This window comes from Neophocaena asiaeorientalis, unplaced genomic scaffold (genome assembly GCF_003031525.2).
Source record: "Neophocaena asiaeorientalis asiaeorientalis breed wild unplaced genomic scaffold, Neophocaena_asiaeorientalis_V1.1 scaffold960, whole genome shotgun sequence".
NCBI lineage: Eukaryota > Metazoa > Chordata > Mammalia > Artiodactyla > Phocoenidae > Neophocaena > Neophocaena asiaeorientalis.
Window position 1 is genome coordinate 4,134 of NW_020173498.1, and position 26,794 is coordinate 30,927.

General features: G+C 39.9%; 1 protein-coding gene and 1 long non-coding RNA gene across 2 annotated transcripts in view; both read right to left on the bottom strand.

Annotated features, from left to right (window-relative positions):
- Positions 1 to 271: 271 nt before the first annotated feature.
- On the bottom strand, positions 272 to 4,040 carry LOC112401356 (uncharacterized). The gene is made up of 4 exons (XR_003003570.1): positions 3,913 to 4,040; positions 1,744 to 1,873; positions 584 to 657; positions 272 to 430 (listed from the first exon to the last, which is right to left on the bottom strand). It is a non-coding gene; the product is annotated as an uncharacterized LOC112401356 (long non-coding RNA).
- A 654-nt stretch (positions 4,041 to 4,694) lies between these two features.
- SYCP2L (synaptonemal complex protein 2 like) overlaps positions 4,695 to 26,794 on the bottom strand; it is a 55,770-nt gene continuing 33,670 nt past the window's right edge. The window contains exons 12-21 of the mRNA XM_024747562.1: positions 25,531 to 25,583; positions 24,728 to 24,773; positions 22,554 to 22,646; positions 22,394 to 22,454; positions 14,821 to 14,963; positions 13,152 to 13,245; positions 12,576 to 12,673; positions 11,656 to 11,713; positions 11,478 to 11,559; positions 4,695 to 4,860 (exon numbers count right to left, since the gene is read on the bottom strand). Coding sequence (XP_024603330.1) covers positions 4,695 to 4,860; positions 11,478 to 11,559; positions 11,656 to 11,713; positions 12,576 to 12,673; positions 13,152 to 13,245; positions 14,821 to 14,963; positions 22,394 to 22,454; positions 22,554 to 22,646; positions 24,728 to 24,773; positions 25,531 to 25,583 — 894 coding nt within the window. The remainder of the gene's footprint in view (positions 4,861 to 11,477; positions 11,560 to 11,655; positions 11,714 to 12,575; positions 12,674 to 13,151; positions 13,246 to 14,820; positions 14,964 to 22,393; positions 22,455 to 22,553; positions 22,647 to 24,727; positions 24,774 to 25,530; positions 25,584 to 26,794) is intronic.

The window sequence follows — 26,794 nt, forward strand, 5'->3', positions numbered from 1 at the left end:
GCACCTAAACGTTTTAAGCAAACGCTAACAGATCTAAAGGGAGAAAGCGACAACACTATAATAGTAGGGGACTGCCTTCTGTGGGGTGGGAGAGGAGGCATGCCGGTTGATGGGACTTGTGTCCCAGGCTATATGCTTCTTGACACAGACGTTCTTGTTCCTGAGTGAAAACCTCTGCTCCTCCCCCTGACCTTCAGGCACATTTGGAGCTGGTAAGCAGATGGCACTGCCCTCTCCAAGGCCTGGCAACTGTCACGCTGTATAGTGATTGTATCTGCCTCAATGTGAATAACAGCCCAGTCTGCCAAAATCAGATTAATTTTGCTTTATTCTGCAGAAAGAAGTTTAGAATTCTCTCACCTCTGTCTTCCAAATTTTGCAGTTTATGTTTGAAGCCAGTACTTTTCACCAATGACTCTTGGGTCACAGTCTTAAAAAAAAAAAAAGGCCACAAATACATGTCGAAATAAGAAATACATGGTGCTACATTATCCCTTAAGAAGGAATAAGCTAGTACATTAAGCAAATGTAATAGTAATTCTGGAAAACCCGATGAATAACCAACAATGAAATAGTACAGTACCTCAGACACATTTTCTTCAATATCTGAGTGCTCCGAGGAAGAGAGATCGCTCGGTGAGGGGGGACTTGGAAGTTCTGAGTATTAGAGAGAATGAATAGTTTTAAGGGAATAAACACACTGAGAGGCAATAACATTTCACTCTCAGTCTATAAATTAAATTTCAACATCCACTGCCCTACCTCCTGCAAAAGGACACAGTTCTAAAAAAAAAAACAAACAAACAAACCCAAAGCAAAAACCACTTTGTATCTTGCAGGGCATGCATGGGTATTAGGGGTTACAGGTCTGTAGATAAAATGAATAGCCAGTTACCTACTAGGTCAGCACCTTTAGTAGCCGCCCATCTGGCCCCAAACACACAGCAAGGATTCTACCATCTCAACGTGGTCCTTCTCTTTCCTCTCTCAGATGCACTCCCTTACTTCTCTTCCTCTCATGTTATATTTCCCTCTCTCCTGCTATATTTCCCTCTCTCCTATTTTCCTTTCCCCACTTCTTTTCTTCCAGTGGCAGCCAAATTAAGAGGCTGGCAGTCACGTGCTTGCTAATGCCACCATGTGCCTGCCAACGTGCGATGCTCTAAAATGATAGAGGTGAAGAAAACAAAATCCCTACTCTTACCAACTTAAAAAAGATGTGAGTTGTTTTCATAAAATACAGTGGGGGCTGAGATAAACCTTACAGGTCAAGGGTTGGCACACTCTGGCCCCTCAGGCCAAATCCAGTCTGCCACCTGGTTTTATAAATAAAGTTTTATGGAAACACAGCCATGCCCATTGGTTTACATCTTGTCTGTGGCTCATTTGGAGCTACAAATGCAGAGCTGAATAGATGCAACAGAAACTCTAGGGGCCAAAAAGCAATTACTCTGGTCCTCTACAGAAAAAGTTTACCAACCCCTGCAATAAATCATCATTTGAGCTTCTTGTTATTTTTAAAGTGGAAGAATACCAGCAATTCTTATGCACAAGCTGATCTCAAATGTTAAAACAGAATTAAAACAACGTCCTCTGTCTTTTGTTAATGAGGGCATAAAAGAGAAGATCAATCATACTTTCACACTTCCTTCAACAGATATTAAAAGAAATACATTTTTCTTTTTCAAACTACCTTTCCCAAAACATGATTTTTTCTACGTAGATTGACAGAAAATCACATACCTATCTTCTGGGCAGAATCTTCAGGAGTTAAAAAGGCAGAACTACTCTGAAATTTCGTTCCAGAAACTTTTGGAGGTGTGACATTATTTTGCCTGGAGGTATCTTTCCGTAATGGTGTTAGAATTTTAACCTGAAATATAGTATTTTTTATAAAGTGTTAACTTGTTTTGAGTGGTTGTGAATGTTATCAAAACATTCCAAGACACTTCCAACATCCTTTTTAAATGATTAAGTATTGGATATGCTCCATTTGAAAAAACCAGTAAGACCATAAGATCGCAGGGTTGGAAGCACGTTAGGTCAGGTATCAACTGATGACTCGAAGTCAAAGTTCTCAAAGTGTGCCCCCAAACCACAGGCTCGGCAACACCTGAGAGCTTGACAGAAGAGCAAATTCTCAAGCCCCAGTGACAATGTACTCAATCAAAAACTCTGGGGACAGGACCCAGCAATCTACATTTCCGCAAGCCTTCCTGGTCATTCTGAACACTAAAGTCTGAGAACCACTGCTCTAATTCAGGAGTCAGCAAACTACAGCTCACTGCAAAGAAAGTTCTTGTAAATATAAGTTTTACTGGAACACAACACATCCACTCATCTGAGTATCGTCTATGGCCGCCTTCACGCTGCAATGGCAGAGTTGAATGGCTGCCACAGAAACCATATGCCCGAAAAGACTGAAATATTTAGTATCTGGCCCTTCACAGAAAACATTTGCCAAGCCCTGCTTCTAAGTTATTCTCTTAAACTCCAGCACAGAGAAGTGAGTTCTAGATACCAATGTCTGTATAAAGTCAGCAATGCCCTCACTGAAAATCAGCACAGACTTCTTGTCAGTTGCACACCTTAAATTTATGGATTCTCAAAGCTTTCCTGTTTCTTCTTTGGTACCTATTTTTCTAAAAAGCTGTATATTGCTAAAAACTGTTCTTTTGGCCTATTTCTAACTGATAACTCCTTGTCTCAGGTTGAACTATTCAACAAATATTTAGGTAGTTGCTCTGGCTCACAGGTTTGAGCTGTAAACTCTCTTGGTCACCTCAGAACATGAGTGTCCCTTAGCCTCACAGAAGGTAGCACCCCGCGCCCCCAGGCTGATGGCAGAAGGCAGATCGGGCAGGGAGGGCAGATGACGAGCTACTATTAGGGTACTAACAACATTCTATTTCTGTACAGGCAAGCAGAGCGCTGCTCACGCCCTGAGAATCCCAGCAGCTGCCCTTCGAAAACTCTTAAAGACTTCGCGCTATATCCTGCAGTGTGTGTGTGTGTGATACACGTATATAAAGTATATGTACATATATGTATTATATGTGTGTACATATATTAGATATGTATTATGTGTGTGTAATATGTACATATATGTATTTTAAATATAAGTATATGTAGTTTGTACATATAAAGTATATGCACAATTATATATAATATATATCATATATACATGATTATATGTTACATATTTTATATAAAATATCATATATACAGTATATATATACACACACTATACTATATATACTATCTATCTAATTTCATTTGACAAAGAACAAAAGCCAACTGCTTAGAGAGGGAATTCAACTGCTTAGAGAGTAAGTCAGCTAAAAGCATGATGAATTAAGCTCTGAATTGGCCCGGAGGACACTCGTGTCCATGTTCTTAACTACTTTGATATAAAACAAGGACAACTGAGAGGAATTAAGAAACTTTCAGGGCTTATTCAATATTTGAAACGGCTGAAGGCATGTCAACCGCTTGCAAAATAAAGACTTAAATGTTTAAATCATTAAAATCTTTGGGAGTAACATGTCAACAAACTGAGAACTAACGGAAGAATTAAACCAAGAAGTTGATTTTAAAATATAAATTCAAAAAAGCATACATTTGCAGGAAATCAGAAGAGCCCAGATTTCAAGCTTAGTTCATAATAAACATCTTGCAACAAATTTGCAACCGATGAAAAAAGATCCTAAATTTTTACCCAAGATTCATATAAAATGTTTAGAAGTCCTTGAAGTTTCTATTGAAAGTGGTTCACACACTAGTAAACCACTGGTTTATTCTTCTCATATTTCAGAAAGGAGTTTTTTGAGAAATAAAGGTGGTTGAAAGAGATCAGCTTGTTTCAAGCTTACACCATGAGGGCACACGGCAGCCCAGACAAAATTTACTTACTTCATCTTTCTCAAGGTCACTGCCACTACTGAGGGGGAAAAGTGGCAAGCCTAGAATGGAAGGGAATAAGAGTACAGTGGGTAAGTTTGCTTATAAGAAATACCCCAATACACACTAGAAGCAATTCCCACTTCCCACAGCTTGCTGAAATGTCTAGCTCTTATGATCTAATTACTCACCTTTGTTCCTCACTACCCAGCATGAATTCTCTGCTCCAGATCCTGTTCTGAATGCTGTTCTCACGTCTTTCTAGTTTTACCTAATCAGAATGCTTCCCCTTCTCCACACCTCTTCAAATCCTATTCTTCTCCCAAAGATTAGCTGAGGTCCCACCCAGCTCTTCCTTGAAGCTTTTCCTGATAGTTTCAGCTTACGTCAGATTCCTGTTATCTGAACTCCTTACTCCATTTATCCACGGCTCAAATTTAACAATTATTGGTCAATTCCATATTCTTTCATGCCGTTTTACATATGTACGTTTTCCCTTTCCCGTCTATCAGGGAAGGAGGACCACACGATCGCATCTCTTTGGCACCGTTTTACATGTGTACGTTTTCCCTTTCCCGTCTATCAGGGAAGGAGGACCACATGATCGCATCTCTTTGGCACCCGCTGCTCCCATCACGTATTTAAAATTTAATACCTGATAATTTATTTGAAAAGTGACTGGAAAGAAAACACACACCAAACTTACTTTTTTTTTTTTTTTTTTTTGGGAAATAAAGATCTATTAAAAAATAAAAATAGAAGTGAGGAAAGAAAAATAAATAAATAAAACAAGCTTAAGATAAATTTAACTGAGAAACAAAGAGCAGAGTAATGGTAAAGTTTGAAGATGGTATGCAAATAACTAAAACATGGGAAGGACTGCCCCAAAACAATGAAAGTGATTCCATTACCGACATCCTTGTTTCTTGCTTTCTGTCACCCTTAAAGGCAGAATCTTCCCTAAAAGCAAAATACATTGAATTAATGGTACTGTTTCACCAACATCTTCTCCTTTCCCAACTTCACAGCACTTTTTCTTTCCCTTTACACGTCCTTTGATTGTGAGCCCAACTCATGGGAAGTACTCCATTCTGAGACAAACTTTCTACCTTGCAATCCATTTCCATACATCTTCTGCCTGCCAACAACTGGCTATTTAACACAGAACAAAACTTTATTGAGCCCTTCTCTGTCAGGCATCCAAAGAAGAGGCTGGCAGGGTAACATCAGCAAGTAAGCAGTGAGTGTGACAATGCTACAGAGCAGTGTTTCCCGCCTGGCTCTGCCTTAGAATCAGCTGGGTGCCAAAAAGGCAAGCTTTTCTTGATGATTAGTGATGTTGAGCATCTTTTCATATACTTATTGGCCATTTGTATATCTTCTTTGGAGAAATGTCTATTCAAGTCCTTTCCTCATTTTTTTTTAATCAGGTGTTTTTTGGGGTTTTTTTGCTACTGAATTGTAGGAGTTTCTTAAATATTACACTTCAGATATTTACCCCTTATCAAATACAGTTTGCTATTATCATAAAACCAAAAGACAAGTCTTTCTATTTGCTACCATATAGAAAGAAACTTGATTTTTTTACGTTAATCTTATATCCTTCGGTTTTGTTAAAGGGGAGTTGTTTAATGGGGACCAAGTTTCAGAAAGATGAAGATGAAAAAGCTCAGGAGACGGCTGGTGGTGATGGCTGTACAACAACGTGAAGGTACTTAATGCCACTGAACGGTATGGTTGAAAACGGTTAAGATGGTAAATTTTACATTATGCCTATTTTATCACAATTTTTAAAAAGTTATGCTAACACGTATATATGGAATTTAAGGGAAAAAATGTCATGAAGAACCTTGGGGTAAGACAGGAATAAAGACACAGACCTACTAGAGAATGGACTTGAGGATACGGGGAGGGGGAAGGGTGAGCTGTGACAAAGCGAGAGAGAGGCATGGACATATATACACTACCAAACGTAAGGTAGACAGCTAGTGGGAAGCAGCCGCATAGCTCAGGGAGATCAGCTCAGTGCTTTGTGACCACCTGGAGGGGTGGGATAGGGAGGGTGGGAGGGAGGGAGACGCAAGAGGGAAGAGATATGGGAACATATGTATAACTGATTCACTTTGTTATAAAGCAGAAACTAACACACCATTGTAAAGCAATTATACTCCAATAAAGATGTAAAAAAATAAAATAAAATGCCTATTAAAAAAAGTTAGTCTTACACTGTTAGTTTGTGTGTGTACAGTCTTGATAGGGATACAGTAGGAAAATGAAATAGCTAGTTAAAAATCCCACTAAGGGATTATAGATAGGGAACTTCAGGGAGCTTTAGGAGACCATTGTAAGTTAATGATCACTCAAGAAAGCAATCGGAAAATCATGAAACAAAGCAGGCTTGCTTAACAACGAAACTAACAACAAAAATATACATCAAGTCAATGATGTCTGCATCCTGCTGGTTGAGGTAAGTTAATGATCCCTAGGACATGCTCCTCTGCTCAGGCTGAAAACAAAAATATAAGGGAAAGGTGACATTCCAAAGTAGAAGACCCTCATTACACTGAAACCTGAGATGACTTACCATATTTCAGCATACATTATCATCCTTCTGCCGATTTGAATAGCGCCATGACCTTCCTGGTTTGACCACTAGGGACAAGAAAACTCCCCTGTCAGACATGGAGGAGGAGGTGATGAGGGAAGCTTGATGTCTACTCAAGAATGAGGAAGAAAGTGGATTTCTCCCCCCTCCCCACTTTTCCTTTGTTTATAAAAATGTAACCCATTAAGTGCTAGGGGCAGAGCCCTCTCGCACCTCTTGTACCCCTCACAAGCCTCCTATACTAATAAACTCTTTCTTTACCTGTCACTCTGCCTCTTGCTGAATTCTTTCTGTGCTGAGACAGAAGAACCTATGCTCTACTGAGTCCCGAAATGCGTTCTGCGGTTTCAGTCTGAATTTATAAGCAGCTACAGGTGCTGTTTTATTCCAACATGAAAGAGCTAAAAAGCTCTGAGCAGTACCCAAGATTTCTTTGCAATACTGGCACCTGAACGTCCCTTTTAATGGAAGTACTCATTTGCAGAACAAAAAAACTGAGACCCGGAGATGAACAGATTACTCCAGTCAGGAATCTTTAACTCAGAGTCTGTGGTGTTACTGTTAGATGCTCTAGGGGAATTATGTACCCTCCATAAGTCCAAGACCTACCCTTCTGCTCTATGTGGAAATATTCCGTAGGACCAAGCATGCAGCCCCTTCCCCAAAGCCGAATCTGGACCTCTAGGAGCAAGAACAACAATGTTCCATGCCTCTCAGAATGAGAAAAAGGATTCTCAGATTCAAGTGGGGCTGAAGAATTCTCTCACTGCAGAACAGAGGATCAGACAGGCACAGAGAGTGGCAGCAGGTTACTGGGAAGGCACAGCCCCGGCAGGGTTGCCTTACAGCAGCACACTTCCAAACCATGCGGGAAGCCCCTGCCAGCGCCCCACTCCTTCTGAGGCAGATGTGAGAGGAAGAGGTGAAGTCGGAAGAAACCTGGATTGCTCCAAGGATCTTAAAGAATGAGACACTGGGGCTTCCCTGGTGGCGCAGTGGTTGAGAGTCCGCCTGCCGATGCAGGGGACACGGGTTTGTGCCCCGGTCTGGGAGGATCCCACATGCCGTGGAGCGGCTGGGCCCGTGAGCCACGGCCGCTGAGCCTGTGTGTCCGCAGCCTGTGCTCTGCAACGGGAGAGGCCACAACAGCGAGAGGCCTGCGTACTGCAACAAAAAAAAAAAAAAAAAAAGCCTGGACAAGAAAGTGTGATGGGAAGGAAGTGTAGCGGTAGGGCAGGTTTCTACCCTCTTCTAGTTGAAAGAGATCCTTGAACAACGAATGGCTAGCTATAGCGATGGTATAAAAACACTACTTTTTCTTTCCTGGCTCATGGCCTGACAGAAATGTAGGCTCTATTCCTGGCTTAGAATTCTCCTTTTTTTTTTTTTTTAGAAGGACATCAGCTCAGCTTTTATTTATTTCTGGCTCTGTTGGGTCTTTGTTTCTGTGCGAGGGCTTTCTCTAGTTGCGGCAAGCAGTGGCCACTCTTCATCGCGGTACGCGGGCCTCTCACTATCGCAGCCTCTGTTGTTGCGGAACACAGGCTCCAGAAGCACAGGCTCAGTAGTTGTGGCTCACGGGCCCAGTCGCTCTGCAGCATGTGGGATCCTCCCAGACCAGGGCTCGAACCCGCGTCCCCCGCATCGGCAGGCAGACCCTCAACCACTGCGCCACCAGGGAAGCCCCAGAACTCTCATTTTTTAAGGTCAAGAAAGAACAAATTTCACAGTATGACAGAGTGCTTTAAACTAACATCATAAAAGGAGAAACAGCACTGTTCATATATAAATTGTAAACCCTTAAAGCCCAAAACCAATATAGGCTGACACAGAAAAACAATAGGAGAGATATCTAGTAACTCACAGAAGAAGAATGGTATTGGGGAGGTGGAGCCACAATAACATATAAAAATTAATGAAGTAAATAAAGGAAATTATAACACACTGAGGACCCTCTGGGGGATTGTGTGGTTCTGGCAGAGGAATGAAGAAATAGCCCACATCAGTATTGGATCTGTTCATTCATTCATCAGTCCATCCATCAATGAAATTGTATTACTGAACCTATTGACAAAAATGTCTAGCAACTAGAACCCTCAAAGATTGGGACTTTGCTGCAGTCCAGTGGTTAAGACTCTGCACTTCCAAGGCAGGGGGGTGTGGGTTCGATCCCTCGTTGGGGAACTAAGATCCCACATGCTGCATGGCACAGCCAAAAAGAAAAATAAATCAAATAGAACCCTCAAAGACTGCTGGTAGGAAGGTAAATTCCTGCAAAGACTTTGGAAAACATTTTGGCACTTTTTAAAAAAGTTAAACAAATACCAATTATGATCCAGCTATCCCGTTCCTATATATTTGCCCAAGAGAAAAGAAAACACATCTCCATACAAAGACTTACACATGAATCCTCAGGGCTTTACTTGTAACAACAAAAACCTGGGAACTCAAATGTCCATCAGCAGGAGAATGGATAAACAAAATGTGGTATATCCATACAATGGCTCCACTATTCTCCATACTACTCAATAATATAGAAGAATGAACTGTTGATACATGATGAATCTCAAAATAATTACACTGAATGAAAGAAGCTAGAAAAAAAGTACTTATTGTTTGGTTCCATTTAAATAGATTTTTAAAACTACATCGCGGTACGCGGGCCTCTCACTATCGCAGCCTCTGTTGTTGCGGAACACAGGCTCCAGAAGCACAGGCTCAGTAGTTGTGGCTCACGGGCCCAGTCGCTCTGCAGCATGTGGGATCCTCCCAGACCAGGGCTCGAACCCGCGTCCCCCGCATCGGCAGGCAGACCCTCAACCACTGCGCCACCAGGGAAGCCCCAGAACTCTCATTTTTTAAGGTCAAGAAAGAACAAATTTCACAGTATGACAGAGTGCTTTAAACTAACATCATAAAAGGAGAAACAGCACTGTTCATATATAAATTGTAAACCCTTAAAGCCCAAAACCAATATAGGCTGACACAGAAAAACAATAGGAGAGATATCTAGTAACTCACAGAAGAAGAATGGTATTGGGGAGGTGGAGCCACAATAACATATAAAAATTAATGAAGTAAATAAAGGAAATTATAACACACTGAGGACCCTCTGGGGGATTGTGTGGTTCTGGCAGAGGAATGAAGAAATAGCCCACATCAGTATTGGATCTGTTCATTCATTCATCAGTCCATCCATCAATGAAATTGTATTACTGAACCTATTGACAAAAATGTCTAGCAACTAGAACCCTCAAAGATTGGGACTTTGCTGCAGTCCAGTGGTTAAGACTCTGCACTTCCAAGGCAGGGGGGTGTGGGTTCGATCCCTCGTTGGGGAACTAAGATCCCACATGCTGCATGGCACAGCCAAAAAGAAAAATAAATCAAATAGAACCCTCAAAGACTGCTGGTAGGAAGGTAAATTCCTGCAAAGACTTTGGAAAACATTTTGGCACTTTTTAAAAAAGTTAAACAAATACCAATTATGATCCAGCTATCCCGTTCCTATATATTTGCCCAAGAGAAAAGAAAACACATCTCCATACAAAGACTTACACATGAATCCTCAGGGCTTTACTTGTAACAACAAAAACCTGGGAACTCAAATGTCCATCAGCAGGAGAATGGATAAACAAAATGTGGTATATCCATACAATGGCTCCACTATTCTCCATACTACTCAATAATATAGAAGAATGAACTGTTGATACATGATGAATCTCAAAATAATTACACTGAATGAAAGAAGCTAGAAAAAAAGTACTTATTGTTTGGTTCCATTTAAATAGATTTTTAAAACTACAAACTCATCTATAGTGACAGAAAGCAGACCAGTGATTGCCAAGGGTCGGGGTGGGAATGCAGAAAGACAGGAGGGAGGGGTTTCAAAGGGGCAGGAAGAAACTCTCGGAGATGACGGATACGGTCCTTATCTTGATTGTGGTGATGGTTCCTGGGTGTAGACATATGTCAAAAACTGTATGTCATAGATGGAAAAATCTTCAACAAAATACTAGTAAACAGAATCCAACAGCACATTAAAAGGATCATACACCATGATCAAGTGGGGTTTATCCCAGGAATGCAAGGACTCTCCAATATACACAAATCAATCAATGTGATACACCATATTAACAAATTGAAGGAGAGAAACCATATGATCACCTCAATAGATGCAGAAAAAGCTTTTGACAAAAATCCAACACCCATTTAGTAAGCATAGTGGGAACTTACCTTAAGATAATAAAGGCCATATATGAAAAACCCACAGCCAACATTGTTCTCAGTGGTGAAAAACTGAAAGCATTTCCTCTAAGAATGTAAAATAGATAGCCAGTGGGAAGCAGCCACACAGCACAGAGAGACCAGCTCGGTGCTTTGTGACCACCTAGAGGGGTGGGATAGGGAGGGTGGGAGGGAGACGCAAGAGGGAGGGGATATGGGGATATATGTGTATGTATAGCCGATTCACTGTGTTATAAAGCAGAACCTACACACCATTGTAAAGCAATTATACTCCAATAAAGATGTTAAAAAAAAACTGTGTCAAAAATTTGATGTCAAAGTATACATCCAATTGTACACTTTAAATACGTACAATTTATTTTATTTCAGTTATACCTCAATAAAGCTGTAAAAAAAAAAAATCACAGGTATGACCCATTCTTCAGAGGCCTACATGGAAAGTGGCAATAAAATAATGCCAAGAAATACACGTTTTCTGGCGAGGGATATTCAGTGTTCTGCTACAGAAAACTACATCACCAAAGATAACACTGGGACTATAATGGTAGAGACGCATAGGTCAAGAGAACTTTCCAGCCCTGCTCAAATCATTCTGCAGAAAACTGCACACAATGCTCTCTCCTTGGGTGGAGCACAGCCACATGCAAAAAAGGGGGAAAACCTAGACAGTCGAATTGTAATTAACAGTAATCTACATGGCTTATGAGTTTTGAAAATCACGTACCTAGATGTATCATTTAATTCAGGAACCTGCATTTTTGCTGATGGTGCTTGTAAATCTAAAGAATTTTCAAGTTTTGAAGTAACTTCCAAGCATGAAAATGAAAAACAAAAATTATTAAGCATCTCAGGTAAACATTTAAATATACCATTCAAGTCTTATGACAGAAAAAGAATCTGACCTTTTTGTGTATCATCCAGTTTCGATTTTTCAGGTGAATTGTCAGCTGTATTTGTTTGCTGCAGGAAAAACATATATACCTAAGTTTAACTATGTTGTCTTTGAAATTTTTTACAATTCCAAAGAAAAGCATTTAAATAGTAGGAGATCAGGCTCTTGGTTCATTAGATTTAGCTCCAAATGACTGTTGGTTGTTCCAGCAACATCAATATCTACCCTCAGAAGATTCGCCACCATCAAAGACAATCACAGAGTGTCTCAGAGTTACTAAGGGAAACATCAAAGGAAGACTTACAAATGTCTTCAACAGCATCATAATTGTCGAGATATGTACAAGTTCCCGAAGAGACAATCTATCTGGAGGAATAATCTTTGGTGTATTTGTTTTTAAAAAAAAATCATAACACTATCACATTTCTGTATAATGTGTCCATGTAATCAAACATAGGAAAATGGACTGAACACCAATACATGCCAAGCAGTGTGTTAGGTGCTTTATGTATTTATGCTTTTAATCCTAAGACGGCCACACTGTAAACCAGCTATTACCTTTGCTTTACAGATGAGAAGCCTCAGGCTCAATGATGTTAAGTAATTTTCCCAAGTTCCCACAATCAGTAAGTGAAAACCAGGTCTGATTCCAAACATTAGGCTGCTTTTCCCAAACTCAGTCTCCAGATCCCAAATGAGGGAACGAGGCAAAGCCAGCCAAGTGACACATTCCGCGGGAGAGCCAAGATGAGTGAAAGTCGAGAAAAAATAAACACGGCAGGCAAAAGTAATTTAAAGGAGGGGATAGTGAAAAAAAGAGAGAGATGGTTGACCAGGAGAAAATGGACAACAAGCAGGAGAGTCAGCTTCCACCTGCCAGCGTCCTGGTGGATACAGCTCAGAATCTTGTCCCCAGTTCCCTGTACTCACAGTAGGCTCAGACTGGTTATTTAAGGGGAGAGTTGTTAGGCAATTGTTATCTTCAGCACTGGTTAACTCTGCCAGCTCGGTAGATTCCTTTGCTTGGTCTATACACATTAAGAAAAGAGCAACAAAGAATGGTAACAATAACCATGCACAATGCTGCATACACCCTCCAAATGCTCTTTATGAGATTCATACTGCAAGTACATCACCGTATTTTGGTAAGAGCTGGTAATTAGGACCTGCTATGGGCACCTTGGAAAACTGCTTTTGGGTCTAACTCATAAGAGATATGTAACCTGTGCAAGGCCAGCTTCAGGGGTAGACAGGGCCCTACACACTTGCCTCCTGCCACCCCATCATAATTTCTCTTTTGTCATTTCCAATTGACCCCAAGACAAACTGTATCAGGCGGAGAAAATAGTTCAAGGTTTAATCAGCAACTTTTCTTTCTCCAAAGGTATAATAACACATTAATTACTCCTATATGACCACAGGTTTTCAGTGACCTCTTTCAAGTAATATTTTATCATTGCTTCTCTATGGAATCCAGGTAAGAAATTTTGTTATTTCCCAATATACCTGTCTCTCTTTCGTGGCTGCTAGGAATCTCAGTGTCTTCTTTCTCAAACTCACCAGAAAGGTCTGAGGAGATTTTTGTCTGGTCAGGCCTCACCTGAAATGAAAACCAAAAATCACACGATTTTTAAAAGCAGTAATCCTTTTAAAAATTTATTATTAACAGACCTAAAGAGACATAGATAGCAATACAATAATAGGAAGGGACTTTAATACCCCACTTACATCAATGGATACATCACTCAGATGGAAAATCAATATGGAAACATCAGCCTTAAATGACACGTTAGATCCAGTGGACTTGACATATACATAACATTCTACCCGAAAGCAACAGATTACACATTCTTCTCAAGCACATATGGAATCCAGGATAGATCATATATTAGGTCACGAAACAAGTCTTAATAAATTTAAGAAGACTGAAATCATATCAAGCATCTTTACCAACTACAGTGGTATGAAACTAGAAATCAATTACAAGAAGAAAACTGGAAAACTCATGAATACATGGAGATTAAATAACACGCTTCTGAAAAACCAATGGGTCAATGAAGAAATCAAAAAAGAGATTAAAAAAAACTTTTGGCCAATGAAAATGGAAATGCAACACACCAAAACTTATGAGGTGCAGCAGAAGCAGTTCTAAGAGGGAAGTTCATAGTGATAAATGCCCACATCAGAAAAGAAAAGAAGGACTTCCCTAGTGGTCCAGTGGTTAAGACTCTGTGCTTCCAATACAGGGGGCACGAGTTTGATCCCTGGTTGGGGAACTAAGATCCCACATACTATGCAGAGTGACCAAAACAATAATAATAATAAAGAAAAGAAAGAACTCAAATAAATAACATATCTTTATACCTCAAGGAACTAGAAAGAAAACTAAATGAACCCCAAGTTAGTAGAAGGAAGCAAATGAAGAACAGAACGGAAATAAACAAAAGACACTAAAAAAACAATAGAAAAGATCAATGAAACTAAGAGCTGGTTCTTTGAAAATATAAACAAAATTGACAAACATCTAGCTGGATTCACATATATATGTGTGTGTATCTATCTATCTATATTTAAAACAGCCTATTATTCAGCCATAAAAAAAGAAGCAAATCCTGCCATTTCCAACAACATGGGTGGACCTTGGGGGCATTATGAAAAGTGAAATAAGTCAGACAGAGACAGACAAATACCGTATGATCTCACTTATATGTGGAATCTTAAAAACAACAACAAAAGCAAGCTCATAGATACAGAGAGCAGATTGGTGGTTCCAGAGGAGGGGGTTGAGAGTAGGTGAAATGGGTGAAGGGGGTCAAAAGGTACAAACTTCATGTTATAAAATGAATATGTCATGGGGATGTAAGGTACAACATGGTGACTATAGTTAATACTATATTGCATATTTGAAAGTTGCTGAGAGACTAAATTCTCTAAATTTTTTTTGTTCACAAAAGAAAAACTTCTAACAATGGTGATAGTTGTCAACTAGTCTCATTGTGGCGATTTTTTCACAATATATACAAAAATGGAATCATTACGATTTACACCTGCAACTAATATGTTTCAGGTCAATTATATCTCAATTTTTAAAACCCCAACATGGAAATGTAAGAGACATGAAAACATACTAAAACATATTTACTGATAAATAATCAAGAAGAATTAAACATGCCACCTGTTTGTCATCTCCTAAAGCTTTAATGGAAGCTTGTGCTATGTTGAATTGCAATTCAAAATGAATTTCTATTTTCATCACTTCTTTGTTTCTGATATTAATAGGCTTCTTCAGGTAAATTTTGAGCATCTTCATCTCAGTTTCTAGCAAAAATAAAGTATACCAATGTAGATCAACATACTGAAAGGTTGTATTTTTAAATTTTATAATTTTAAATAACTGCACTGGGATATTTGTTCACTGTCCAGATTCTTCCACAATGAGAAGTTGAAAAGAAATTATTTGAATAAAGTTACTCATTTTTATTAGATGCACATGTGTGTTTTTACACACACACACACAAATATGTTTAAGCAGTTAATCTAGCAGAGATAGAAGTAACTTAGCAGCATAGCAAATGAGGTATTTTGTCTTCTAAAATTCAATCCATTTTTTAAAGAACATTTGTGAATACAAAGCTACCATCTGTAACAGGTATTTTACTTCTCAATATATTAAGCGCAACACTCATTCTCGTTCTTTCTGTCTCTCTCAGATCCCACTCGTTTCTAAAATTCAAAATAAAATCCACTGTTCTCGATATACAAACTGGAATAATCCACACTCATCTCAACAGATTCACTTAAAGAAGAGAAATGGCAACATTCTCCAGAGAGGCCTAATTCTCAGACAACAGTCTCCTTGAGGGCCTCCTACCAGGACAACAGCCCTTTACTGACAAATAGTAATTGGTTTTAGAAGAGAAAATAGTTTAGACCACAATTCATAGCGAGCCCAAGAATAAGCCACAGTTAAGTACAAGCTGTGTTGGAAGCAGCAGGGGTGAAAAGAGTAAAACCCAAGAAAGGGCAGGCAAAGCTCAGGGTCACAAACTGATGAGAATGAAGAGGAAAAAAGAGACACACCTGGGTCTAGATCTGTGGCCAGTGGTACTCGAAATGTGGCTAGTACAACATGAATTGCATTATAAGCATAAAATACACACTAGTTTGTGAAGACATAGTACCAAAAAAGAGAAGGTAAAATATCTCATTAATTGTTCATATTGATTACATGTTAAACTGTTAATATTTTGGACATACTGAGTGAAATAAATATATATTATTAAAATTAGTCCACTTGAAAAAAAACTTTTTAATGAGGCTACTAGAAAATTTTTAATTAAATACATGGTTCAGATCCTATTTCTATACAACAGTGTTGGCCTCTAGTAAAGTTCAACAATCCCCCAAATGCCGATCTTACTGGACGTTCAGTCACTGCAGAGAAAGTCTCTAAATCCCTGCAGCAAAAGTAATTCTAAACAAGGTCTGAAAATGTAAATAGCTAGTTGGGCTGCGGGGCTCGATGCAAACGTACAAGGAAAAGAAGAAATAGCCTGAGGGCTGCCCTCAACAGGCTCCTAAAACACTGTCAACCCCTTAGCAGGAAGGGCTCGGCACACAAAAGGCAAGTCTTGCTTGTAGTGTTTGCTACACAAGCCTCAGTTGCCTCTGCTATAAAACTAAAACATCACACCTACTTCCTCCAGCTACTGTGAGGCACTTTATGAATTTTAAAGCCTCCCCAAAATGTGATATATTTATGAAGTGTAGAATATTAAGTTTGGCAAGTCGGTTGCTGAAAATCACCTCAACAGCAAAGTTCAGGTTCAGAAACTTAAAATATGTAATGTTAGGGGTACCAGTCAGAAAATCCATGGAAGTCTTTATAAAATACTGACTTCAGAATAAACACCAATGATATTTTGCATATCTTAAGTGAATAGTAACAGGTAATGACTATATAAATTAAGTTACTCTTAACTTATGATTATATTTAATTTACATTTCTAGTGAGATGTTTATGAACTCCTTTCCTTTACTACAGATAGGAGACACCTCCAACTCAACGTATGCTATCTTCCCAATTTTGTGACTGTATAACTGCTCGTTTGTGCTTCTTCCCATCTGTGACACCATAAGAAATATATATTTGATCTTGGCCTTGGTTCCTGACACAGAGCTTCTGAAACACATTTTAAGTGATGGGGTGCTGGGAGCACCTTTTGTTCTAATATTTGGTATTTGACCCTGGTTCCTGACACCAGAGCTTCTAAGGCCCTTGGAATGCCCGGGGTGATGAGTGTTTTATAAGTTAATGAGGTGACTGGGGGTTGGAGGACTTAAGGATTGGGACTGGTCAAAAACTTGCACAAGCCTCTTAGATAGCCTCAGCCACCAGAGGGCAGACAGCAAAAGCAAGAAGAACTACAATCCTGCAGCCTGTGGAACAATAACCACATTCACAGAAAGATAGACAAGATGAAAAGGCAGAGGGTTATGTACCAGATGAAGGAACGAGATAAAACAGAAAAACAACTAAATGAAGTGGAGAAGGGCAACCTTCCAGAAAAAGAATTCACAATAATGATAGTGAAGATGATCCAGGACCTCGGAAAAAGAATGGAGGCAAAGATCGAGACGATGCAAGAAATGTTTAACAAAGACCTAGAAGAATTAAAGAACAAACAGAGATGAACAATACAATAACTGAAATGAAAAATACACTAGAAGGAATCAATAGCAGAATAACTGAGGCAGAAGAACGGGTAAGTGACCTTGAAGACAGAATGGTGGAATTCACTGCTGTGGAACAGAATAAAGAAAAAAGAATGAAATGAAGTCAGCCTAAGAGACCACTGTGACAACATTAAATGCAACAACATTCCCATTATAGGGGTCCCAGAAGGAGACAAGAGAGAAAGGACCCGAGAAAATATTTGAAGAGATTATAGCCAAAAACTTCCCTAACATGGGAAAGGAAATAGCCACGCAAGTCCAGCAAGCGCAGCGAGTCCCATACAGGATAAACCCAAGGAGAAACACTCCGAGACACATAGTAATCAAATTGGCAAAAATTAAAGACAAAGAAAAATTATTGAAAGCAGCAAGGGAAAAAAAAGGGACTAGAGAAAGAAGAACAAAAAAACCCCAAAGTTAGCAGAAGGAAAGAAATCATAAAGATCAGAGCAGAAATAAATGAAATAGAAACAAAGAAACAATCACAAACATCAATAAAATTAAAAGCTGGTTCTTTGAGAAGAAAAACAAATTGAGAAACCTTTAGCCAGACTCAGCAAGAGGGAGAGGACTCAAATCAATAAAATTAGAAATAAAAAAGGAGAAGGAGAAGTAACAACTGACACTGCAGAGATACAAAGCATCCTAAGAGACTACTACAAGCAACTCTATGCCAATAAAATGGACCACCTGGAAGAAATGGACAAATTCTTAGAAAGGTATAACCTTCCAAGATTGAACCAGGAAGAAATAGAAAATATGAACAGACCAATCACAAGTAATGAAGTTGAAACTGTGATTTAAAATCTTCCAACAAACAAGAGCCCAGGACCAGATGGCTTCACAGGTGAATTCTATTGAGCATTTAGAGAAGAGCTAACACCCATCCTTCTCAAATGCTTCCAAAAAGTTGCAGAGGAAGGAACACTCCCAAGCTCATTCTACGAGGCCACCATCCCTGATACCAAAACCAGACAAAGATACTACAAAAAAAGAAAATTACAGACCAATATCACTGACAAATATAGATGCAAAAAACCTCAACAAAATACTAGCACATAGAATCTAACAACACGTTAAAAGAATCATACACCATAATCAAGTGGGATTTATCCCAGGGATGCAAGGATTCTTCAATATATGCACATCAATCAATGTGATAAACCATATTAACAAAACAAAATCGTAAATTAATGCATATATGTGGAACCTAGAAAGATGGTACAGATGAACCAGTTTGTAGGGCAGAAATCAAGACACAGAGGTAGAGAACAAACATATGGACACCAAGGGGGGAAGTGGTGGGGGGGTGGGGGTGGGATGAATTGGACGTTTGGGATTGACATGTACACACTGATGTGCATAGAACTGATTACTGATAAGAACCTACTGTATAAAAAATAAATTTTTTTAAAAAAACCAGTTTTGCTTACATATCAATGATATTTCTAGAAAAGAAAAAAAAAAGGATGGGGACTGGTCACCAGAAAGACCAAGGTATGGTTAGAGGGTTGGAACTTCCAGCTCCCCAACCTTCAGGGAGGGCAGAAGGGCCAGCGATTGAGTTAATATTCCATAATGCCTACATGATAAAGCTTCCATAAAAACCCCGAAGCTACAGGGTTCAGAGAGCTTCTGGGTTGGTGAACACAAACGTTCCAGGAGGGTGATGCACCCCAACTCCTCAGAAACAAAAGCCCTTGCACTTGGGATCCTTCTGGATCTTGCCCTGGGTATTCTCTTCATCTGGCTGTTCATCTGTATCCTTTATTATATTCTTTATAATAAAATGGTAAATGTAAATGCGTGCTTCCCAGAGTTCTGTGAAGCATTATACCAAGTTTCTAACCCGAGGAGGAGCTTGTGGGAACCTCTGATTGGTAGCAGGTTGATCAGAAGTACAGGTGTCAACCTGAGACTTGCAATTAGCATCTGAAGTGTGGGCAGTCTTCACTGTCCCTTCAATCTCCCAGAGTTTCACGGTGAAAGGCTCTCCTCTTCTGCCACTTCCTTTACTGCCTAATCTAGCCCAAACGTCCCTTTTTGTAGTATGTAACAGGAGAAATTAAAGATAATAACGCAAGTGATTCTTGTTCATATAAATTCAAATTAATTGTGTCTGTGAAATGCAACAGTCTAGTCGCACATCTGTTTGTAAATTAATTTCAGCACTGCTTATATCTGTGATTCTTTGTATTCTCCTGGTTATTACATCTTATTAATTTGCTCATTAATTAATGAAATCTTTTACCCACATTTATTTTATATTTGTATGCGGGTCATGATTTTACCTCTTCAAAAATTACCCTTTAACAAAACACTGAAGTTAACTTATGTACACAAGAAATTCCAGCAAGGAACACTCAGGGCTGAGGAAGGATTACCTTATCCTAAGTAGTCCCATGGGAGAACCTTCAGTTAAGAGTTCAAGGCCAGGAAGGATGGATTTGTTCTTTCCAGGACTTGTATGATGAGAATCATGTTATCCATTATACTTTTCACCCTGGCTTTCAGGAAGCTAAGCACCAAATTTGTTTTTTTTTTTAATTGTACAATTTTATTTTATTTTATTTTATTTATTTATTTTCTTCTTGGCTGCATGGGCCTTCATTGCTACACACGGGCTTTCTCTAGTTGCGGAGGGAAGCGCTAAGCACCAAATATGAATCTCCATGGTGGCCAGATCAACCTTCTTGACACATTTTTATTCTTGTTTGTGGTTCCAATTTTCTATTTCTATTATTTTGTTATAAATATGCAAGCTGCCCTAAATCCTTTGTGAAAAGAAGTATAAAATCCACATAATCGCACAGTATTTAGTTTTAACTCTTTAGTAAAGCCAATTAAAAAATGATTATGTGTATTGAGTTACTTTCAAAACATCCATTTTTTAAGAGACCCAATTCAGGAATCCTGGTCAAGTGTGACTATATCTGAAATACTGAACTGGACCAATACCTTACTTCTACACACCCAGAAAAGGATCACTCCTGACTCCATGCCCCTCAACTCTACCTACTAAGAGGAGAAGAAAGGTGAACGACGGAGATTTAAGAAGGGGGAGTCAGGGCTTCCCTGGTGGCGCAGTGGTTAAGAATCCGCCTGCCAATGCAGGCGACACGGATTTGATCCCTTGTCCAGGAAGATCCCACATGCCACGGAGCAACTAAGCCCATGCGCCAAAACTACTGAGCCTGCGCTCTAGAGCCCACGAGCTACAACTACTGAAGCCAGTGAGCCACAACTACTGAAGTCCGCACGCCTAGAGCCCATGCTCTGCAACGAGAAACCACCACGAGAAGCCTGCGTGCAGCAACGAAGACCCAATGCAGCCAAAAATAAAAATTAATTAATTAAAAAAAAAAGAAGGGGGAGTCAGGGCTGATATTTAAATAGTTTGTACATACCCAATTATTAGTATAAATATGTGGGAAAGGGAGGGCAGGTACTATAACCATTTTTTTAAATGGTGGTACAGGACTTCCCTGGTGGCACAGTGGTTAAGAATCCTCCTGCCAGGGCTTCCCTGGTGGCGCAGTGGTTGAGAGTCCGCCTGCCGATGCAGGGGACACAGGTTCGTGCCCCGGTGTGGGAAGATCCACATGCCGCGGAGCGGCTGGGCCCGTGAGCCGTGGCCGCTGAGCCTGCGCGTCCGGAGCCTGTGCTCCGTAACAGGAGAGGCCACAACAGTGAGAGGCCACAACAGTGAGACGTGTATGGCAAAAAAAAAAAAAAGAATCCTCCTGCCAATGCAGGGGACATGGGTTTGAGCCCCGGTCCAGGCCACAGCTACTGAAGCCCGCGCGCCTAGAGCCCATGCTCCGCAACAAGAGAAGCCACCACAATGAGAAGCCCGCTCACCGCAACGAAGAGCAGTCCCTGCTCGCCACAACTAGTGAAAGACTGCACACAGCAACAAAGACCCAATGCAGCCAAAAATAAATAAATAAATTTGTTTTAAATAAAATTACAAAAAAAATAAAAAATTGTGGTACAAAACATAAAAATGGTTAACAAGGTAAATGTTAAGTGGGCAGTTCAGTAGTGCTAAGTATATTCACATTGCTGTACAAGAGGATCTCCAGAACCTTTTCATCTTGCAAATCTGAAACTCTGTACCCATTAAACAACTCCCCATTCCCCCTTCCCTGCAGCCCCTGCTAACTAACCACCATTCTACTTTCGGTCTCTATCAATTTGACTACTTTAGATACCTCATGTAAGTGGAATCATACAGTATTTGTCTTTTTGTGATTAGCTTTTTCCACTTAGCATGATGTCCTCAAAGCTCATCTATATTGTAGCAACATAGATGAAGTCAGAATGCCCTTCCTTTTTAAAGCTAAATAACAGTCCATTGTAGGTACAGATCACGTTTGCTTTATCCATTCAACCATCGATGGACACTTGGGGTGCTTCTACTTTTTTTTTTTTTTTTTTTGGTTGCACCGGGTCTTAGTTGCAGCAGTCAGGCTCCTTAGTTGTGGCTCGCGGGCTCCTTGGTTGCGGCATGCGAACTCTTAGTTGCGGCATGCATGTGGGATCTAGTTCCCTGACCAGAGATGGAACCCAGACCCCCTCCACTGGGAGTATGGAGTCTTAACCACTGTGCCACCAGGCAAGTCCCTGCTTCTACCTCTTGACTCTTGTGAATAGGCTGCAGTGAACGTTCGTATACAAATCTCTTCGAGTCCTGCTTTCGATTCTTCTGGATGTATATCCAGAAGTGAAACTGCTGGATCATACGGTGATGCTATTTTCAGTTTGTTGAGGAACCATAATCATTTTTACAACGAGAAAACCAGGCAAGTCATGGAATCCCAAAGTTACAGAGTGGAGGACTCACTAATCTTTTGCCCTGAGCACAGCCTTCTGTCCACAGCGCTCACCACCTCCCCTCCACGTCAAGTGCAAGCAAAGTCTGCTCGGGAATTAACTAAACATATACTGCAAGCATAAACAGAAACAATACTCAGGACTAAATGCGAGGTAGTTTAGAATTAACATCTTACCTATTATGCTGAAATTAATCACTGCTTCCTTCAAAAGTCTTACTGAGTCCCATAAAGCGCTCTTGGAAAAAATAAGTGAAATTCATGAGCACATAACACATACTTGGATTATGAACACTCTCTACGCACTTAGGTCTAAACAGGAATCGAACATGATTACCTCAGGATTGTTTATATAAAAAGTTACACTCTGAGTTCCTAGGTTGAAATCAATCCAAAATTTCTCTAATTTTTCATCTGCAGGTTTTCTCATCTGTAAGATATAATTTCAGTATTAATATCATATGAAAGGGTCAAATGAAAATTACTCCATTAAAAACAGAACTGCTTTTCTGAGAACAGCCCTACTTTAAGATTATAGGGTCACCGTTTATTGCCTTACTCATTTCTGCAAAATAGGAGGAACGTTTCAATTTTATGTGACCAATCTATTTCTGGAAAAACCCTACTATACTTAGCAATTTAACAGATGTTTAAATGTGTCAGATAACTCTAACCACACAAACTTATTTTTTCTGGTGCCAATCACAGAGAAAACTCTTCTATGTTAAAGCAGTAACAAACCACACTGCCTACGGATAGAAACTTCTAGCAAAGGAGGTACTGTGATCAAACATAAATGGTGACTTGCCATCTAACTTACCGTGTGTTAGAATAAGGCTAAGACCTGAAGATTTCAAATTATCTTTATTTTAATTGATTAGTCAGCCCCCTGTATCCACGGATTCCAAATCCAAAGATTCAACCAAATGTGGATTGAAAATATTTAGGAAAAAGAATTCCAGAAAGTTCTAAAAAGCAAACCTCGATTTTGCCATGTACTGACAACTATTTGCACAGCATTTACACCGTGTTAGGTATCAGATGTAACCTAGAGACGATTTAAAGTACACGGGAGGATGTGTGTACATTATATGCAAATACTAAGCCGTTTTATATATGGGACTTGAATATACGCAGATTTTGGTATCCACGAGGCATCCTGGAACCAGTCCCCCATGGGTACCAAGAAATGACTGCATTATAAAATAAACATATTCTCTTAAAGAAAGAAAGAAAGACGGAAAGAAAAAAAGGAAAGACAGATTCAAACAGTATGATGCTAATAGAAAGAATAAATATCTCCTTCTCTGTCCCTCAAATTCCCATAGGTACCTTTCCATGGGAACCATTGACAATGCCTTTGCTTCCTCCCAGATGTGTTCTAGACATACTCAGGAAGTATATACAAAGTTTTTATTCCTCAACAATGGAACAAACACTAGACTTAACTATTCTTCCACTTGTTTTACAGTAAATAGCATTTCTTGGCCATTGTTCCAGCATACGTGTCTACTCTTTAACAGCTATAGAGTTGAACAAAGCGTATTTTAAAATTTTTATTATATTTTTTATACAGTAGGTTCTTATCAGTTATCTGTTTTATACATATTAGTGTATACATGTCAATCCCAATCGCCCTATTCATCACACCACCACCACCCACCCCCTTCTCCCCTTGGCGTCTATAGAACAAAGGTTTTAACACAAGATTATATCACGGAAAGCCAGTGTAAGGACCCCTACTGAAGCTGATGGAAATTTAAATTCCAAGCAGAGATTGGAATCCTCAGACAACCAGAAAGAAAAACAGACTTGAAATATAGGAATCAGGCTTCCAAAATCAGTTCTAGAGAGAAAGAATGTACAATGTAGTCGTGAGCTAACGGCTCAGCTCACAGAGGCCAAGAAGGGGGCCCTCAATCCAAAACAATGAAATGGTTAACTAGAACATTCTAGAGACATGATCCATGACATCTCAGCACAGTCCAGGTTCAGAGACCTATGAAAAGTTTACCCAGAAATTGAGATGTTGCAGGTTGGGGCACTTTTACAGGAAGGACCTTGTGCCTCTAGAAACCAAAGAAGGGGGTGAAAAGAGACTGTTCCATTTTGGACTATAAAGTACAAGGCAGAATGATCTAGAGAAAGGAGACTGACCCTAATTGCTGGGGATAGAGTGGGAAGCGTCTACTGGGTGGAAAGAAGCAATGGACTCGCCCTTCCCTCCAATCCAGGCGTGAATGCTGCCGCTCGTCAAGAGGATAAAATAAGGCAAGGCTCCTGTAACTGACCTCATGAATGCAGTATAAACCTAAAATTCCTTTACGCAGAAGTAACACTAGGGCTCTTCAATAATAAGCTTCAGAGTTGAGGCCTAAGAGGAGAAGCAAGTTTCCTTTTTAAAAAAAGCCCTTCTGTGTAGCAAGAGCCGTTTGGCCTGATGTAAACCTACCTATGGGGTTCGCTATACACCCCCCACCCTCACAGCCCCTGAAATAGAGACAAACATACCTCAAAATCATCAGCAAAAGCAGCAATGCATGGAAATGAATAGACCCTGCAAAACACCTCACAATTAAAAAGTAAAATAAAATATGGATGGACCGCACACACGACCTATGGATGTTCTATAAACAATCATGTATCACTAGGTACGCCATTATGTCCCTTGGTACAAAGTATGAAAGGGGCTCTCAAACCTACAAATGGAGATCTACCATGGGCAGAATTCAAATCTCCATCTGGCAGTCTACAAGCCAGGTTTTCCGGTACTATATATACCTCAACCCAGCTGCTTGGCAAGAGTCCTAATGAAAGGAGTGAATTTAGCCAATATTTTCTCATCAAGGACTTAACTGTCCATAATACGGCTTTCCCTAGTAACCTCAGATCTATAGGAAATCATTCTTCATAAAATCTCCCTGGAGGATATAAAGTTACAACTGTTCCAAATCACAATGGATAACTTAGTAATGCTCAGTAAATTCTGTATCCTACATTCTCTCCTAAAACAGATCCTAGATTTTTTTTTTTTTTTTTTTTTTTTGCGGTATGCTGGCCTCTCACCGCTGTGGCCCCTCCCGCTGCGGAGCACAGGCTACAGACGCGCAGGCTTAGCGGCCATGGCTCACGGGCCCAGCGGCTCCGCTGCATGTGGGATCTTCCCGGACCGGGGCACGAACCCGCGTCCCCTGCATCGGCAGGCAGACTCCCAACCACTGCGCCACCAGGGAAGCCCTCTAGATTTTTTTTTAATATTAGACATTTTCAGAATAGAATTAGTCAATAAAGTAAAGCTCAGAGAAACGTCTTACCTTCTTTGGTCACCAAGTCTGTCATTTAGGTGATTGAGAAACCGTCTACAATCCTTCAAAGTAAATAATGCAAACTTTTTTGTTAAAAAAAAAAAATCAAGATATTTAATTTAAATACTACCCTTTGCAGCATGTAGAGGCCAGTGTCTGCTACTGCATTTCCAGGATCCAGTGACATCACAAGGATTCACAAGGATTCATTATTAATCATGATAACTAAAATAATACTTTGTATCACAAAGAGGAGGCTCCAGACTCATGTTCTGAAGCCCCAGCCATGAGAGTTACAGCTGAGGAATGCTTAGGTCTCCAACAGTTTTATGTGCGGAACAAGCAAGAGAAATACCTCTTACTGATGACCTGGATTGTAATATCTGACTAACCCACAGGGCATCCATCTCCCCAGCACAAGCCAACCACAAACCCATGAAACTTATCAATTTGGGGTTTATCCTGGTGTACTTAACCACTGTAGATTTTCCTTATCAGGAGTTCTCTAACCTGCTCCTTCCTGGAATCTCTCTCCCGCTAAAGGTTCTAAGAATAAGAATACGTTTATAGTTCTCCCAACAAACAGCGACCAGGGAGGCAAGCTGTTACCCCCAAGTTTCTAAAACCAAAGAGATACTGATCCAGACTTTTATCCCTTTTGTTAGCAAGGACTGTCTGTTGTAGTCAAACAGTCCTCACACTCCGTGTCTAGATTCAGCACTAAATGGACATTAATGTGAACTTTCATCTAAAAGCAGTTCCACTGAGAAGCTGATGGTTCTAGGGGGAAAGTGACTGGAGAAAGAGGATAATTACTTTTGTCTTATGTTCCCCTAATTTCCCTGCAGATGAGAGAATCACACAGAGGGGAAAGGAAACTAATACTGGAGTGTCTGCAACATCTCAGGCACTTTTAGTTTCTCTCATTTAATTCCCACAATTCTGAAGTTGGTTTTATTCCCGTTTTACAGATAAGAACACTCAGGCTTCATGAGTCAACTATCAGCTCCAAGGACATATTGCACAACACAGGGAACATATAACCAGTATTTTATAATAACTATAAATGGAATATAACCTCTAAAAATTGTGAATCACTATATTGTACACCTGTAACATATAACATTGTACATCAACTATACTTCAATTAAATTTTTTTTTAAAAAAAGTCAACTACTTTGCCAAAATGTATACATCACATCAGTCGGGGAGGTGGGACCCAGACCCAACTCATGGTATTCCCACTTAGATCAAACTGCATCCTGGCTAAACA